At 35.8% G+C, this 17,264-nt stretch overlaps 1 protein-coding gene across 1 annotated transcript; it reads right to left on the bottom strand.

Annotated features, from left to right (window-relative positions):
• Positions 1–11,733: 11,733 nt before the first annotated feature.
• LOC148546264 (uncharacterized) lies at positions 11,734–13,466 on the bottom strand. The gene is made up of 8 exons (XM_088497955.1): positions 13,260–13,466; positions 13,079–13,176; positions 12,896–12,992; positions 12,714–12,803; positions 12,410–12,502; positions 12,195–12,329; positions 11,931–12,052; positions 11,734–11,830 (listed from the first exon to the last, which is right to left on the bottom strand). The coding sequence occupies exons 1-8, from the start codon at positions 13,464–13,466 to the stop codon at positions 11,734–11,736; spliced, it is 939 nt and encodes a 312-aa protein (XP_088354081.1).
• Between the last annotated feature and the right edge of the window lie 3,798 nt (positions 13,467–17,264).

The raw sequence follows: 17,264 nt of genomic DNA, 5'->3' as shown, positions 1-17,264 counted from the left end.
GGACCTGGATCACTACACTTCTCAGGTATACCTCCCATTAAAGCAGATATAGAACTACCTAAAGGAATAGTTTCTAATTCATTAATTTTGTCTTTGTGTATACATAAATCTTTTAGAAACACTGCATATTTAGGTACCTGCTGAATAACATCAAAAAGGGGAACAGTTACCTCAACCTTTTTGAATATTTCTACCATTTTGGGATCAGGTTCCAACTGCTTCCTGGGCTTCCTTGCAAGTTGTGGAAATGGAATAGGAATGGCATTTTCTGCAGTGTCTGCGCCCTTTTGTGCTTCTTCCTGTGATTGAGCTTCTTCTTCTTCAGCCATGTTCTGTATGTCCTCTTCCTCTTCAACATCTTCTATTTCCACGACCTCCTCAGCTGAGGCATGTTCTGGTGGGTTTGGCTCCTCTTGATTCCTCTCTTGCAGTGTAGTTCCGGACATTAGGGTGATGGCATTGATGCCACCCTTCGGATTGGGTAAGGGTTGGGAAGGGATTCCACTGGAGTTTGCCTGTTGAGTGTTTGAAGTATTGGGTGGCGCCAGCTGAGAGATGAGAGCTTGTATAGCGGATGCTAGGCCATTAAGTGAACTTTCCATGTTCATTTGTCCTTGTGCAATGGATTGAATGGCCTCTTCACTCGGAGAGGAATTAGATTGAGTGATCTGCGAAACTTGTTGTTGGTTGTGTTGTGGTCCTTGGGACTGCCTCAGGTGAGGTGCTCTACAAGGCTGGTTCTGGTTCTGCTGCCTGTTGTTGTTATTATTCCATCTCTGATATCCTTGATTGTCTCTGCCTCCTCTGTTATTATTGTCCCTCTAATTCTAGTTAGAATTATCTCTCCAATTCTGGTTAGAGTTGTCTCTCCAATTCTGGTAAGAGTTGTCCTGCCATCCATGGCTGTAACTACCACATTGATTATACCCTTGGTTGGGGCGGTCATAAAAGTTATGAGTGGCTGCCACAGTGTTGTCTTCCTGCTGGAACTGCGGACATTCATCAATATAATGGCTGTAATCAGTGCAGATCCCACACACTCTCTGTGGGACTAACTGTTGGCTTTGCTATGCTTGTTGTTGACTCAGCTGTATCTGCTTCAGTAAGTTGGTCATTTCACATATACTATGTGCCAGAGCAGTATTTTCCTTCCTAGAAGATACCTCTGCAACAGCCTTTGAGTGACTTTGTTTCTGCCTGTGATTCCTTGTAGACTCAGCCAAGTCACTGATCAATTGCCATGCCTCATCAGTGATCTTGTACTTTGTCATAGATCCATTGCTAGCACTCTCCAATGTGGTTTTATCTTGGGGCCTCATGTCCTGTGTGACATAGCCGAGCAACACTATCTTGTCAATTATATGGTGGGGGCATGCTTCCAGAAGATTGTTGAAGCGCTCCCAGTATTCATAGAGAGTCTCAGATTCATCCTAGACAATCATGAAAATGTCCTTCCTCAGTTTATCAGTAACTTTGGCTGGAAAGAATTTTTCTAAAAATTCTCTTCTGAGCGTATCCCAGTCAGAAACGGTTGTTGCGAGTTGAGTGTAGTACCACTCTCTTGCCTTTCCCTCAAGAGAGAACGGGAAAGCTTTCAACAGAATAGAAGTTTTATCTGCACCATCGTTCCTAACAGTAGAACAGGCTGCTTGAAAATCCCTCAGGTGCTTGATAGGCTCTTGAGCAGGTAAGCCATGAAACTTAGGCATCAAGTTGAGCAGTGCAGTCTTTATTTCGAAGTCTATAGCCACTGCTGGGTGATGCGCTTGAAACGGTTGCATTGTGAAATCAGGGGCTCCAGCCTCCTGGATAGTAATTCTCCTAGGTGCTGCCATGTCACCTACACGTAAATCAACCGAATCAGCAAAAAGGGAGCTTGTTTTTTCCTCAAGTGACGTTTCAGATTCGCTCTCAGAGAGGACTAACCGACGCCGAGCTTGCCTTATTCGTGAGATAGTTCTTTCAATCTCAGGATCAAATACTGGCAAGCTTGGATCAGGAAGTGAACGTGTCATTTAACGAAAGAAACATGTAGCTCATAGTAGCAAAAATAAAATAAAATGCAAATAAATAAATTCCAATCAATAACTTAGCACTCAGTTGCAACTCCCCGGCAACGGCGCCAAAAATTGACGTGGCGGAAATTGGCGAGTTAAGAAATTATTATAAGAGATGCGTTGCAAGTACAGTTCTTAACCAACCGAAAATCCACTTATCAATTTAAAAGGGTTGTCACAAAATTTAAATTAAAATACTGGGAGTATGAATCCCAGGTCGTCTCCCAACGAGTTGCAGAAAGATGTGCTATTTTATTAATCAGATGTTTTCAAAAAAATGGTTTGAGTTGATAAATAGGAAATTAAATCAGAGAATTTAGATAATTTAAATAAAAGTCTTGACTGGGAGTAGATTAGTTGGAAGCCCTATTCTTGTTGAAGTACTCTCAAGATTAATTGATAATTGAGGGTTGCTCTGCTTAGTTATCCCTTACTAGGTAGAGGAAAGTCAAGCAAGTTGGAAAGCTATTTCTAGTCACAAGTCCTAATCCTCTCCCTTGGGAAGGACTAGTGTCAATGACTAGAGGGTGATCCAACAATAAACCAATTACAATTTTTCTCTTGAGTAATCCAACTCAAGGTTTCCTTTCAATCATCTCCCAATCAAGTTATGAAACTACTCGCTCATTATGTTTGTAAAATCCACGGAATAAGAAAAGGAAATATTGAAAGACATGATAAATAACAATCAAAGGAATCAATTAAAAATAAAAATAGTTCTTGTATTAATAAATTCCAAAAATAATTCAATCATAATTCTGAGTAAATAAAAGATATGGAAGAGTAAGTGACAGGTAAGGAAATAAACTAGAATGACGAAGTCTTGATGGAGATAATAACTCTTCTCAATATCCCGATCCAAAAAGCAATAAAATCAAAATCCTAAGAACTATGAATGTGTAGAAAAAAAAACCTAGAGGAGAGGAAAAATCAGATCTAAAACTAGAACTATGCGGAATGAATGATGTCCTCTGGTTTCTGCATGTTTCCTGGCTCTAGTCTGCTTTTCTGGGCTGAAAATTGGATCAAAATAGGGCCCAAAATCGTCCCCAGCGAATTCTGCAGATTCTGCAGATCGCGCACGTCACGCGATCGCGTCATTCACGTGGACGCGTCATCCAGCGTTTTGCCTTGCCACGTGTGGGCATTGTTCATGCCTTCGCGTCACTTGTGCATTTTCTAATCCGCGCGGTCGCGTGAGGCATGCGTCCGCATCACTGCAATTTCCTCTATGTCGCGCGGTCGCGTGAGCCATGCGTCCGCGTCACTTCTCGCTGGTCATCTCCTTAATTTCTTCTGTTCCTTCCATTTTTGCAGGCTTCCTTTCTAATTTCCGAGTCATTCATGCCCTATAAAACCTGAAACACTCAACACACAGATCACGACATCGAATGGAATAAAGGAGAATTAAAATACAAAATTAAAAGTCTCTAGGAAGCAAGTTTTCAACCATAAAGTATTTTTAGGAAGGAATTATAAATGCATGCTTATTTAATGAATAAGTGGGTAAAGATTTGATAAAACCACACAATTAAACACAATATAAATCATAAAATAATGGTTTATCAACCTCCCCACACTTAGATATTAGCATGTCCTCATGCTTAGTTGAAGGAGATAAATAAATGAGTAGGAACATGTAGAACTCATGCAATGCAATGCAACCTATATATATGAATGCAACTATATGATTCTTGTCTGCCTGGTTAAAAGTAAATAAGCTCTTCAAGACAATCACAAATCAAATTCCACTAATTCAATTCTTATATAGTAAGAATAGATAAAGTGCAAGAAGATAGCTCATGAAAGCAAGGAACATAGAATTTAAGCATTGAACCCTCACTAATGATGTATGTATGCTCTAATCTCTCTAGTGTATAGGGTAATCACTCTATCCTTCTCTAATCATGCTTTCTAATTTTTTGTTCTTCTCCTAACCAATCAATAACATTTAATATACCAATTCAAACATCATGAGGTCTTTTCAAGGTCGTAATGGGGCCAAGGTAAGGGTAAAGATACATATATGGTTAAGTAAGCTTATAAAATGAATCTTTAATTAACCCAAGCTTTCACCTACACATATGTACATTCTATATAACTCAAATTTCACACCTAGCTACCCAAAATTTTCCTTTCACATTCCTTACTCATGTATCAACTTTTATTTTTAATTTTATCATACATGCATTGATCTTTGAATTCCTAACTTGACATTGGGGTAATTTTGTCCCCTTATTCAATTATTGAATATTTTTGGATTTTTTTTCATATAAATATAAAAATAAACATAGCTTATCAATGCACATAGATTTTTTAATTCTTATAGTTTCACATGAGTAGGTACCCAAATTTCCATTATATCATCATGACACATGCCTTTATTACCTTTTGTTCCCACAATTTCCCATACTTAATTAACACACAATTCTATCTTAAGCTAACCAAAGATTCAATTGGAATATATAATTGTTATTCCACTTAAGGCTAGTAATGTGGTAAAATAAATTACAAATGGGATTTAAAGGCTCAAAGTGGCTAACAAAGGTAATTGCAAAGGTAGGCTTAATTTGGATGAGTGAACTAAACAAATAATGACCTCAATCATATGCAAGCATACAAATATATTAAACATTGGACATATAGGATGAAACAAAATAAAGATTACAATCATAGAGAAGTAAACACACAAGAATAAAATATTTATGGTTAAATAATGTAACCATGTAAATAAGCTCAAAATCTCACAGGTTGTGTGTTTTTTAGCTCAAAAACCATGTTCCAAATACAACTTCAAGAAGATTTATCAAAAAGGTTTTGATTAAAATTAGTGAAATTTTGTTCTAAAAATAGGGTCTTAGAAGAAACTTATTGTCTTTTCAATCAAGTAGAACATGCATGCAACTAATCTATTACTATGCAATTTATTCTATTCTACAAAAGAAAAACTAACTAAATATCCTATTTTATTGGTGTTAGGGAAGAGAAATTACCTCCGGAAGTCAGGTACTGACCAACCTCCCCACACTTAAGGCTTTGCACCATCCTCGGTGCCATCTGTCAGGAACAGGGGTGGGTTGGTAGCAGTATCTCCACAGTTGGGACCGTCATGGCTCCCTGTGCTGGTAAAGGAAGTGGAATCCGGGGTGTCTGAGTCTCTGTATTTTCCCTTAAGTAGCTCCTTAAGGTATGTGAATCGGCACTTGTTACGGCACTCTCTTATCTTTGCTTTGTGTTCCAGCCGATCCAATCTTTCAAGTATCTGATGGAGCAGTTGATTGGTTGTAGGTGCTTGTGGTGTTGAAGGAGGAAGCTCTTCAGCCGGTTCAGGGGGCTGGCTTGTAGTGGCTGTTGGAGGTCTGATGTATTTCCCGTTAGGGACATACTGATCATCCCGTGGAAGCAGGGCTTTGGTGTCCCCAGCTCTGTAGGAGACTCCGGCCGCTGAGACAAGATCTGAGACCAAGGCGGGGAAAGGTAAGTTGCCCACAATTTGTACGTGTCCCATGGCATTCCAGATGTGTCTTGGTAGGTTCAGAGGCTGGTCTGTAAGGGTGCACCAGAGTAGAACGGCCATGTCTGCAGTGAAGGAGGACTCGTGAGTGCTTGAAAATACGTAATGGGACATAATCTGTGCCCATACGCGAGCCTCCAAGGTAAGTGTAGAAGCCAATATTCCCTTAGAACGGGAACGATGGTATCCGTAGATCCATCTGCTGCCAGGTAGAGCGATAACTCTGAGAACAGCGTCCCAGTCGAATTGGTACATCTGGTGCTTGAGTGCGGCTTCTTGAAATGCGTTCGGTCCTTCTGGAGTAGGGGGAAGATCCAGAGATCGTTGAATAGCCTCTTCTTTAATGGGGATTTGCTTCTGTCGGACATAGACAGACTGCAGGGTCGGCAGGTGGAAGTTGGAGCAGAACTCGACAACCCAAGAAAGATTAACCTTCCGTGGCTGTTTCTGGAGGAAACCCCATTGTCTTCGTGCAATTTGTGGCTCAACAAATTCAGCAATATGGTTTGGGAGGATAAGAAGGTGTTCATTGTTGTAACTCCTTTCTGCTAGGATGTGGAACATCTGCTCACAGTAGCGATTGGTAAATCGCGCAGTGTCCTTTGCTGGGAAGGCTTTCTCTTTATCATCAACCTTTATAATCCTCTTAATTCTCTTTGTTGAGGGTTTGACTACAAATTTGGGGAGATTTGATAAACCTTTATAATCCTCAACCTTTATAATCCTCTTAATCCTCTTAAGTGTGGGGAGATTTGATAAACCCCAAATTTGTGGTTTATATTGTCTAGAATTTGGGGGTTTTTGTCAATATTTCTCACACTTATTCACAAGAAATGCATGGTTTTGTGTTCATGATGTGGCGAAAATTGGCGAGTTAAGAAATTATTATAAGAGATGCGTTGCAAGTACAGTTCTTAACCAACCGAAAATCCACTTATCAATTTAAAAGGGTTGTCACAAAATTTAAATTAAAATAATGGGAGTATGAATCCCAGGTCGTCTCCCAACGAGTTGCAGAAAGATGTGCTATTTTATTAATCAGATGTTTTCAAAAAAATGGTTTGAGTTGATAAACAGGAAATTAAATCAGAGAATTTAGATAATTTAAATAAAAGTCTTGACTGGGAGTAGATTAGTTGGAAGCCCTATTCTTGTTGAAGTACTCTCAAGATTAATTGATAATTGAGGGTTGCTCTACTTAGTTATCCCTTACTAGGTAGAGGAAAGTCAAGCAAGTTGGAAAGCTATTTCTAGTCACAAGTCCTAATCCTCTCCCTTGGGAAGGAGAGTGTCAATGACTAGAGGGTGATCCAACAATAACCCAATTACAATTTTTCTCTTGAGTAATCCAACTCAAGGTTTCCTTTCAATCATCTCCCAATCAAGTTATGAAACTACTCGCTCATTATGTTTGTAAAATCCACGGAATAAGAAAAGAAAATATTGAAAGATATGATAAAAAACAATCAAAGGAATCAATTAAAAATAAAAATAGTTCTTTTATTAATAAATTCCAAAAATAATCCAATCATAATTCTGAGTAAATAAAAGATATGGAAGAGTAAGTGACAGGTAAGGAAAAAAACTAGAATGACGAAGTCTTGACGGAGATAATAAATCTTCTCAATATCCCGATCCAAAAAGCAATAAAATCAAAATCCTAAGAACTATGAATGTGTAGAGAAAAAACCTAGAGGAGAGGAAAAATCAGATCTAAAACTAGAACTATGCGGAATGAATGATGTCCTCTAGTTTCTGCATGTTCCCTGGATCTAGTCTGTTTTTCTCGGCCGAAAATTGGATCAAAATAGGGCCTAAAATTGTCCCCAGCGAATTCTGCAGATTCTGCAGATCGTGCACGTCACGCGATCGCGTCATCCACGTGGATGCGTCATCCAGGGTTTTGCCTTGCCACACGTGCGCGTCGTTCATGCCTTCGCGTCACTTGTGTAGTTTCCAATCCGCGCGGTCGCATGAGCCATGCGTCCGCGTCACTGCAATTTTCTCTATGTCGCGCGGTCGCGTGAGCCATGCGTTCACATCACTTCTCGCTGGTCATCTCCTTAATTTCTTCTGTTCCTTCCATTTTTGCAGGCTTCCTTTCTAATCTCCGAGTCATTCATGCCCTATAAAACCTGAAACACTCAACACATAGATCACGGCATCGAATGGAATAAAGGAGAATTAAAATACAAAATTAAAAGTCTCTAAGAAGCAAGTTTTCAACCATAAAGTATTTTTAGGAAGGAATTATAAATGCATGCTTATTTAATGAATAAGTGGGTAAAGATTTGATAAAACCACACAATTAAACACAATATAAATCATAAAATAATGATTTATCAGTTCACTTCCTAATATTGCCCCATGATGAAAAACATGCTTATTTTGCCTCAAAATTGCCATATTTTAATCCTCTTCTATTGCCATTCGATGCCGTGATGTATTTGTTGAGTGATTTCAGGAATTATAGGGTAGGAGTGGCCTAGAAGAGAGAAAGAAAGCATGTACAAAAGGGAGGAACATGAAGACTTGAAATTTTGGAAAAAGCAGCATTGGCGCGCCCGCGCACTCCACGCGCATGCGTGGATGAGGTTGGCTGGAAGCGGCGCGCAAGGATGGACACATCCACGCGGATCAGAAGATTCCTATCGACGCGCACACGCGCACGCACGCATGGCGCGCACGCGTGGGAAGCTGCACGTGACCTCATTAAAGGAAATCGTGCCTGTCAATTTCTGAGGCTCATCAGGCCCCATTTCAAGCTGTTTCTGCATGGAAAAGACCCAAGGATGCTAGGGGAAAAAAGGGGGATCAACCATTTTTACACTAGGACACAATTTTTAGCTAGTTTTTGGTTCTTTGTTCTTCTAGAGAGAGAAACCCTTGTTCCTCTCTAGATCTAGTTTTAATTTGATCTTCTCTTATTGAATTGTGAATTGGATCTTGTTAATTACTAGTTTTAATTGTTCAATTTGAATTTCCTAGTATAATTTTGCTTATATCTTGTGATAGTTTTATGAATTCTTGTCAATTGTCATTTTATACCCATTTCATGAATGTTGTGAATCTTGGCTTGTTGATGTTATATTAATAATTTTTATGTTTAATTGTGTTGTTTGGATGATTGTATGTTGACAATTGTTAGTAGTTACTTGTTGATTTCAATTTAATTGCTATTTTGAACATGTCTTTTGTTAATGCTTACTATGTGTTTGATGAAATGTTTACTTTGATTATGGTGTAGTTCTCTTTACTCTTGGCCTAGGCCAAGAGAATTGGATAAACTTGAGTCATTGGGTCTAATGGATTTGATGATTTGGGAGCCCTTAGTGGTCAATTTGATAACCGTTGACGCTAACCTTCTACTAAGTCAATTAGTAGTGAGGTTAGAACTTATGGATTGATGTTGACCAAACCATTTGACGTACTTCAAGTATAGAAGTAGACTTAATGAGTTTGGTTCCTTATAATTGTCATGATATGGTTATTAGACAAGGATGGTGACCCCAATTCCCATGCCTAGCCAAGAGTTGCTTTTATTATTCATACTTGAAAACCACAATTCTCAATCACTTGCCTTAGTTATAGTTACTTGTTTGGCTTAGAATATAATCATATTGAATGTTACTTTGTTAATTTGAAATCACTCATATCTTGCTTAGTTGATTGAATTAGTTTCTTGCAATCTAAGATTACTTGCTTGTTAAGATTCCCATTTATTTTTATGCTCATAACTCACAACCCTGGATTTCTAACCAATGTTGAAGCACATGTTTGCCCATTCTTTGTGAGACGACCTGAGGTTTGAATACTTCGGTTATTTCTATTGGGGTTGAACTTGTGACAACCAAATCCCTCTTCTATATTTGATGCCCGAGGATTGTTGTTGATAGAGCTATACTTGCAACGCAGTTTTATTGAGGAAAATCTTTACTAATACACCCTTGGGTCCCCATCACCGACGCGCCAAGCCTCCGCCGCCGCCGCGCCCTGCTCCGCCTCGCCCTGCTTCCGCCGCCGTGCCACGCCTCCCCACGCCTCCCACACTCAATAAGACAAGAGGTTTCTGTGGCCCTAAATCGCTCAACTGGTTCAACAGGTATACATTTTTTCTAGCCATAAATTTTGTCTTTCTACCTGTATCATTCATTAATTCATTAGCTCTAAGACTAAGTTGAATTGATTTAATCACAGAAACACGTGACCATGATTCACCAAATGATAAATCCAAATGGGAATGCGTGAGGAAAGGGGTTTGCTGCATTTGCTACGAAAGCAATATTGATTCTCTCTTGTACAGGTAAACTATTCAGTATCATTTTGATACATCAGCAGCCAATTTCGCTCACGAGTTTAATCTCTTAACAAGCATTTTGTTTTTTGGGTTTTTCCTTGCAGATGTGGGCACATGTGCACATGTTTTAACTGTGCTAATGATTTGCACTGAAGTGGAAGGAAGTGTCCAATGTGTCAAGCACCAGTTGTTGAAGTAATTCGTGCTTATTCCATACTATAGTTTAGACATTAAAAAGGGGTTACATATAGCCAAAATTATAGAATCTGCACAAGTTTTTATTTCCTGGAGATTTCCAGGTACCTTAATTTTAAGTTGATGTCCTTCTCCGTCCTTTTTCTTCTTGATGTGATTACCTGTATTTATGTCAACTTGTTAAGTGCAACAATGGAACAGTTGATGGCAATTTTTTGAGGGCCATGTTTCTAAAATAAATAAAGTAAATATCAGTTTTGATTTTGAGTGATTGGATTTCCTTCACTTACTTTCAAATTTTATAGTACTTATGATGTAAAGTTGCATTTTCCATTGGTAGTGTGTATAGCGTGGAGGTTTCTTGATGAGCAGAGTTACTAATTTCATTTTCTTTGGGTTGAGGAGTCACTTTTTGAACTGGAATAATCCTCACATTTTCTTCTCCCACAACCTCGTTACCTGTCTGAATATCTTTGTTGTTCCTTCTTGTTCTTTTGCTGCTGCTGCCCACAATCGAAACATGAACACTTTCTTGCACAACTTTCCTGGTGGATTTGATCACCACCTTCTGACCACGCTTTGGACCCATTCTTCCCTTCCCTTTCAAGCTTCTTTGCAGATGTTGATAGACAAACTATGAAGGTTAATGGAGTATGTATTTTCTCACTTTCTGTTTTATCTTATATAACCAGCCAAACTCATTTGTTCTTTTTTCAGAAATGATTGAAAATTTGGTATCTCATTGTGATGGGGAATCTTAGTTCTTAATCTTAACCATGTTATGTTTTTGGCTCCTTTTGAAAGATACTACAAAGTAGAACAATTTTTGGCCATAGTTCTTGGTTGGCCATGAATTGATCTTAATCTTCTGTTGGCATATAAATTAAGTATTCAGCACCAGGAGCTCCGCAACTTGCAAGGAAGGTAAGAGATCTACTTCAAAAATCCGGCTTCAGCGCGGTGGAAGAAGATAGAAGGAGGGGGCTAGATCATGGGTCTTGGGTTCCATTGATGTTGGTGTACCATTGTTTTATGTAATTTAATTTATATAGTTCTTACCTAGTGAGATAAGATTTCAGTGTTGTTAACGTTATCTCATGCAAGTTTGATAAAGAAATCTTCTTATTTGTTTTCTTCTCCTTGTTATGTACTGTTGTTGATATTTTGACATGTATTTTCCTTTACTCATTAGAAGAAGCTAAATATAAGTTTTTCATTGTTGCACAAATAATAATTCCAATACATAAGGCTACCATAATGTTCAAAACCGAAGTCTCCTGGGTCATGTGACTGGTTTCATCATTATTTACGGAAATATATAGGTTATGAATAATTTATATTAACCGATAAAGTAAAGGAAATTAGTAATATAGAATTGTAATATATAGAAGGATAAATTAGTGTAAAAATAAATGAAACATAGCTTAGTACTTTGTTTTTCAAAGAAACTATTAAAAATATCTAAAAAGATAATTCCTCATTCCCAAATGTCTTCATGCTCTGTTTCCACCTTGGTCCTATATTGCCAAGCATTTTCTTGTATTACGAGGCACAAATTGTTGTACTCCTCTAAAACCAGATCCACGGCAAGTCTCATTCGTGTGGAGTCGTTAATCTACTTAGAGTACCAACAATATAATTCTAATTAGAAGTGTGTTGGAAAAATTATGTTAAAAATACTTTCTTATAAATATGACCTGAATATTGAAGTCATCTTGTAAAGTACATTCTCTCATCCAACTGGTCACCCGAACTCCGCTATCATTCCTATGATAAAAAGCATTCAACAAATAGTTATTATATACATATAGATCTAATCTATTGAACGAGTTATGATATTTTTTAAAAAAATTAATATTAGACTTACGATCTATTTTTTTGAGTGGGTAGGCCAAAAGGTGTCATAGGCCAAAAAGTGGAGCAATCTACAACTTTAGACTTATCATCATAAAAAATATGATCATCTAACATCGCTTCTAAATAAGTTGCCTTTACAAGAGTGAATTCATGACAAAAAAACTGTGAATAGTAAATGATTTAAATTGACAAAGAGTACTAGTTACAACAAATGGTCATTTAAATTGTTAAGTGTTTATAGATGATTGAGTACTGATTTACAACAAATAATTACCACTTTAACTGTGTTCCTTTTGCGTTGCTGATGTTTTTCGACACAAGGCAGTGAATCCAATATGATTAGATGACGACTCGTAAAGTCAACAATAACCAGATACCAATGTAGTTCCTCACAGACAGGGATAAAAACCTGCGAAAAACCTTAAATCATTATAAACATTAAAAAAAATTTAACAGTATATTAATGGGAAATAAATTGGTCACTTGTACCCTAGCGACGTGGCTAATTTTCAGTGAAATATATGCTCCAAGGAAATCAGAGATAACCTTAGCCGGTGTGTATTTGTCGCTTAAAGCATATCGCTGCATACAAAAAAATTGTTAAATGAAAATATGTCTTCAATTTAACAGCTATTTTTGAATTAATAATTTAATTATACACTTTACTCGTGTGAGTACATAGCATGGTTTAGTCTAGAAAAAAGAACTTCCTTATAAATTAGTATATCCACTCAAACTATTAGCCACAAAAAATTAACTTATAATTTAGAGATATTTATAGGGATAACTTTGCTGCAAAATGTTCAGGCATGAACCAGCGAATTGGATCTTCATTCCTACGTCGAAATACACGTGTCATCATAAGTGCCACCAGATTTATAACCTACAATATGTTAAAATTATATGTAAAACATGTTTATAGGTAAATAGAGGCTTAAATATATAATTACAAGAAATTGTATAACATGCATTGACCTCTATACTTATTCGTGATTCGACACATCTTTCCGGCACAAGACATCTAAATGTACTTCTATAACCTTTTTCATCTGAGATTACCAACTCTTCAGAACTGCCAAATTCATAAAGTGGTTAGCTGGGAGAATCATAGAATTTTTACACCATTACATTATACACATAATCATTAACCACACGTACGGATCTAACGTATCCGAAAAAATATAGGCTGCAACAGCAGCTTGAGAATCGGTTAACATCATCGAAGCAGTAGGCTCAAATGCAATAAGTGTCCACCACTGCAGATAAAAAAATAGTTTCAAGGTTACACTAAAAAATAAAGAAAAAAAAAATAAACGAAAGAAGAAAAAATTAGGGTTACCTTTGGCAGTACAACTCCTACTCTAATATGTGGTTGTCCATTAGGTGGAGTTGTAGCTTCACGAGTAATATCTAAGTGGAATAACTTCTTGGGTTGAATTGGCATGATACCAGTAAGATCACTAGTTTTTGTACTTTCTGAAGAATGCACAACTACAGTAGGATCCAACATCGAACTACTATTTGTGGAAGTTTTCTGTTGTGCCATGATCAAATCAATTTTTTGGTGTAGAACATGAAGGACCGATTCTAAATTTTCTATCTTTTTTGTTATATCGTTAAATATACTCTTGAACTTCATATTTTTCATTGGAGCCATCTTCTACTACTCGCTCAGATAGTATCAGAGTCTTGTACGGTACCATATAACCCCTTAAGATGAATATATAGCAAATTCAATTATAAAAGATAAGATAAGATAAAAATAATACAAATTCTAAGATATTTTATTTTTATCATTTTTTTAAAAAAAGTTATCTAATTAGAGTAAGAAGATAAGAAGTTAAGAATAATAAGATTACATATAAAAATCTAATATTATCTTTTTCAAAAAGATAATATTAGAATTATAAAACAAAAATTTATTATTAATTTTATACAAGATAAAATTAGGGTACTTTATGCCGTGGAAACTATTTTAATTTTGGATATATATTTTTGTTTAATTTAAAGTATAATAACTAATTTTTTGTTATCATATTTAAATTTAAATTTTAAAAGAGAATTAGTTGTGGGAAACATAATCTTATTCCTATATATAAATCCTCAAGTATAGAATACTATTAACTATCTCTACTAAAACTAAAATTACAATCTAATAGAGCAATGGAAGAAAAAGTAGTAGATGATCACATTGGATCTTCTTCGATGGAAATTATTAAAAATTCTCCGTTGAAATAAATACTACATGCCATAGAGGTAATATATCCAACTCATGATAATATTGCAATGTTATTTATATATACCAATGCTAATTTTCTATTTTATAATGTAGTCTTTATCCAAGAGAGTTGATGAGATGGAGAAGGCAATGTGGATGGCGAAGAAGTCTCTTGATAAATTAACCGCCCTTCAATGTAACACTGATGAGAAGCATGAAAAATTCGACAATACGGACCTATATGAGATGAAGAATAAACCCTGTGATGATGTAACAAAGAAAAACTCTAGCCCGTTGCAAGTAAAGTCCGACAATTGTGTGTTTATGGATTTAACCGACGAGAATAAAGACGTTGAGATTTTGCACAATCTGTCCCCATCATTCTACAAAGGGACGCAAACATACCTGGATGGAGAAGAAAAATTGAAGCCAACGTCAAGATTCGGTATTCAAAAAAATACCAAAAATAATAAAACTGTGCAAGAACTTCTGAGTACGTTTGTAAGGCAAAAGGACAAATTGGCAAGAGTCAATAATCCACCATCTCTCCAAAACAAGGCGTTTGCACGACTAGCTAAAATGCCAAAAATTGAGCACAAAGGTCAACTATCAAGCAAGATGGTGGAAACTAGAGTACGCAAAGGGCCTTTAACATTCACCAAAGACAAAGCACGGTTAACGACCTCTGCGAAACAAAAAAAATGGCTTTCAAGAACACTTCTATCCCAAAGGTATTTGATTTAGTTAAAAAAAATTCATTGGCATAGCTTTCAAGTATGTATATTGTGGATTATCTTTATGTTTTGTGCAGAATCTTAACTGTTCATTCAAACCACCACAAGATATGAGGTTGAGTGAGGATTTGGTCAACATGGCTATATACATCTTTAATGCTGATATTGACAAAGCGTGAGCATTTTTTTTATCTTTTATTTTTAATTTTAATTCTCTCTGTGGCTAACGTATTGGCTTTGTGTTAGTGAGGATTTGGTTCATATCCACGATACAACTGTAACTAGAGGAGATTGTTCTGTCTCATACCTAGCAAGCAAGTGTCTGAACTGGTAATAAAGCTGATGGCATTGATGATAACATCAAATATTACCATGACCAAATTAAAAAATGTTTGGTCCCTTCCACCATCATTTGCGGTAAATCAAAATCTTACTTTTTTTCTTTTAACTAACCAAAATAAATAACCATTTTCCTCAAACATTCCTAGGATGATATGTCGTTACATATAGAGGATCATGACCTACTGGAAAAATATGCATATTATATGCCACCAACCCGAGATCTTCAATTCGTACGTTGAAGATAATTATTGGAGTAATTTTATTATAATAAAAAGTACTCAAACTATGACTTATACATATTACATCCTATTTGTGATACAGATATATGTCCCAATCAAGGAGAATGATCACTGGTATCTGATGGTAATGAGCATTCCTGACAAAATACTTTATCACTTAGACTCTCAATGTAAGGTTGAAGATGATGAACCACGCAAGCATCATATTAGAAATATAGTAAGTACTCCTACTATAGAAACAAAGTTAATAATATCATTACTTCAAATAGTAAAGCACACTATTATTACAGGGAGTGGCTCTTTCTGAAATAATATCATCAGAGAAGTACGCAGAATGTCGTATACAAGACATAGTGAATTTCGAGGGTTGGGAAGTCCGTAATGCAATAGGTATTCCTAGGTGCATAAATAGGTAATTATTCAAATTGTTGGTTATTTAATTTCATATATATATATATATATATATATATATATATATATATATATATATATATATATATATATATATATATGTTATATTCGACTTCCTTATGTTGTATTGCATGATACATTTTCACACAGTAATGATTCAGCTATATGGGTTATGCAATGGATGGATGTGCAACAGGAATTCACTCCTGTGGTCCCTCTGAAGGTAACTTTTAACATAGACAATCTCGCTCTTTAATTACACATAATACATGCGTTAACGTTTGGTAAAATAAATAACAGCTGCATGAGGAAAGGAGTAGAATGTATTTAGCATTGAATTTCGTCACCGGAGATTGGAATAAGATACGGGCAGATGTTAACAAGAGGTTTCAATTATGGTGGCTTATGATACACCCATAACATCTTTAGTTAGACTTACGAAAATAGACGAAGAGAGGGTGCCCCATCTTGCAAGAAATCCATTGATGATGGGTACTCTACAGATTACATTATCTATTAGATAGGATTTTGTCTTGTTTTTTTCTTTCCTTGTCCTTTTTTCTATTTATCCTGAACCTGAATTATGGCTTATGAGTGACATGGCAAAGTTCAAATCAAACAATGCATGGGTTCAACCAAAAGACAAATTTCACATGTTTGGGCATATATATCTTCTTTATTATGTTTTCTTTCTGTATTTCTTTCAAGTGAATAATAACTATTTATATTTTTTGTGATGTTTTGGTTGAATCAATCAAACTAAAAAATGTTTGATAAAGAATGTTATTAACTTAATCGATGATATTATGTGATCAAGTCATTTTGATAATTAAGTTCAATTAAATTGTTCTAATAGCTTATTAGCACAATAAAAATTAGTTCAAAAATAAAGATGAGATGCATAAAGGAAAAAAAAAAGAAAAGAAAAAATTATATTTAATCATAAAAATAACTTGTTTACCTAATATTTTCTAATTTAATATGTATCCTCATTTCTTGAACCTATATTTTATCCGATAGAAGTAAAAACAGATATTTGGTTATGTATTTTTATAGTAAAAATTACATTTTACACATGCTATTCAAATATTCATTAAGAAAATTATATTGTATCAAACTTAAAATTATCTTTTTTAAAATAATTAAGCACGTGAAAATTAAATAAGATTTTAATCCTTATAAAATACTAGTATTTTGATTTTGAGTTTTATTAGATCATTTTCTTGGTTTTGGACAAGCAACCTTTGAAAGGTTTTTATTTTAAACTATGATGTTAGTTTGCTCCATTAAGTACTGACGAGTCAGATTAAATATTAACTTAGTAATATGCTGAAATGTTGATGTTGTTAGACATATCGCACCAACACTTAAGAGAATAAAGTCTTGAAAATAATTAAAAT

This window comes from Arachis ipaensis, chromosome B9 (assembly GCF_059453495.1).
Source record: "Arachis ipaensis isolate K30076 ecotype BB chromosome B9, ASM5945349v1, whole genome shotgun sequence".
Taxonomy (NCBI): Eukaryota; Viridiplantae; Streptophyta; class Magnoliopsida; order Fabales; family Fabaceae; genus Arachis; species Arachis ipaensis.
This window is presented reverse-complemented; position numbering and strand designations above follow the sequence as displayed.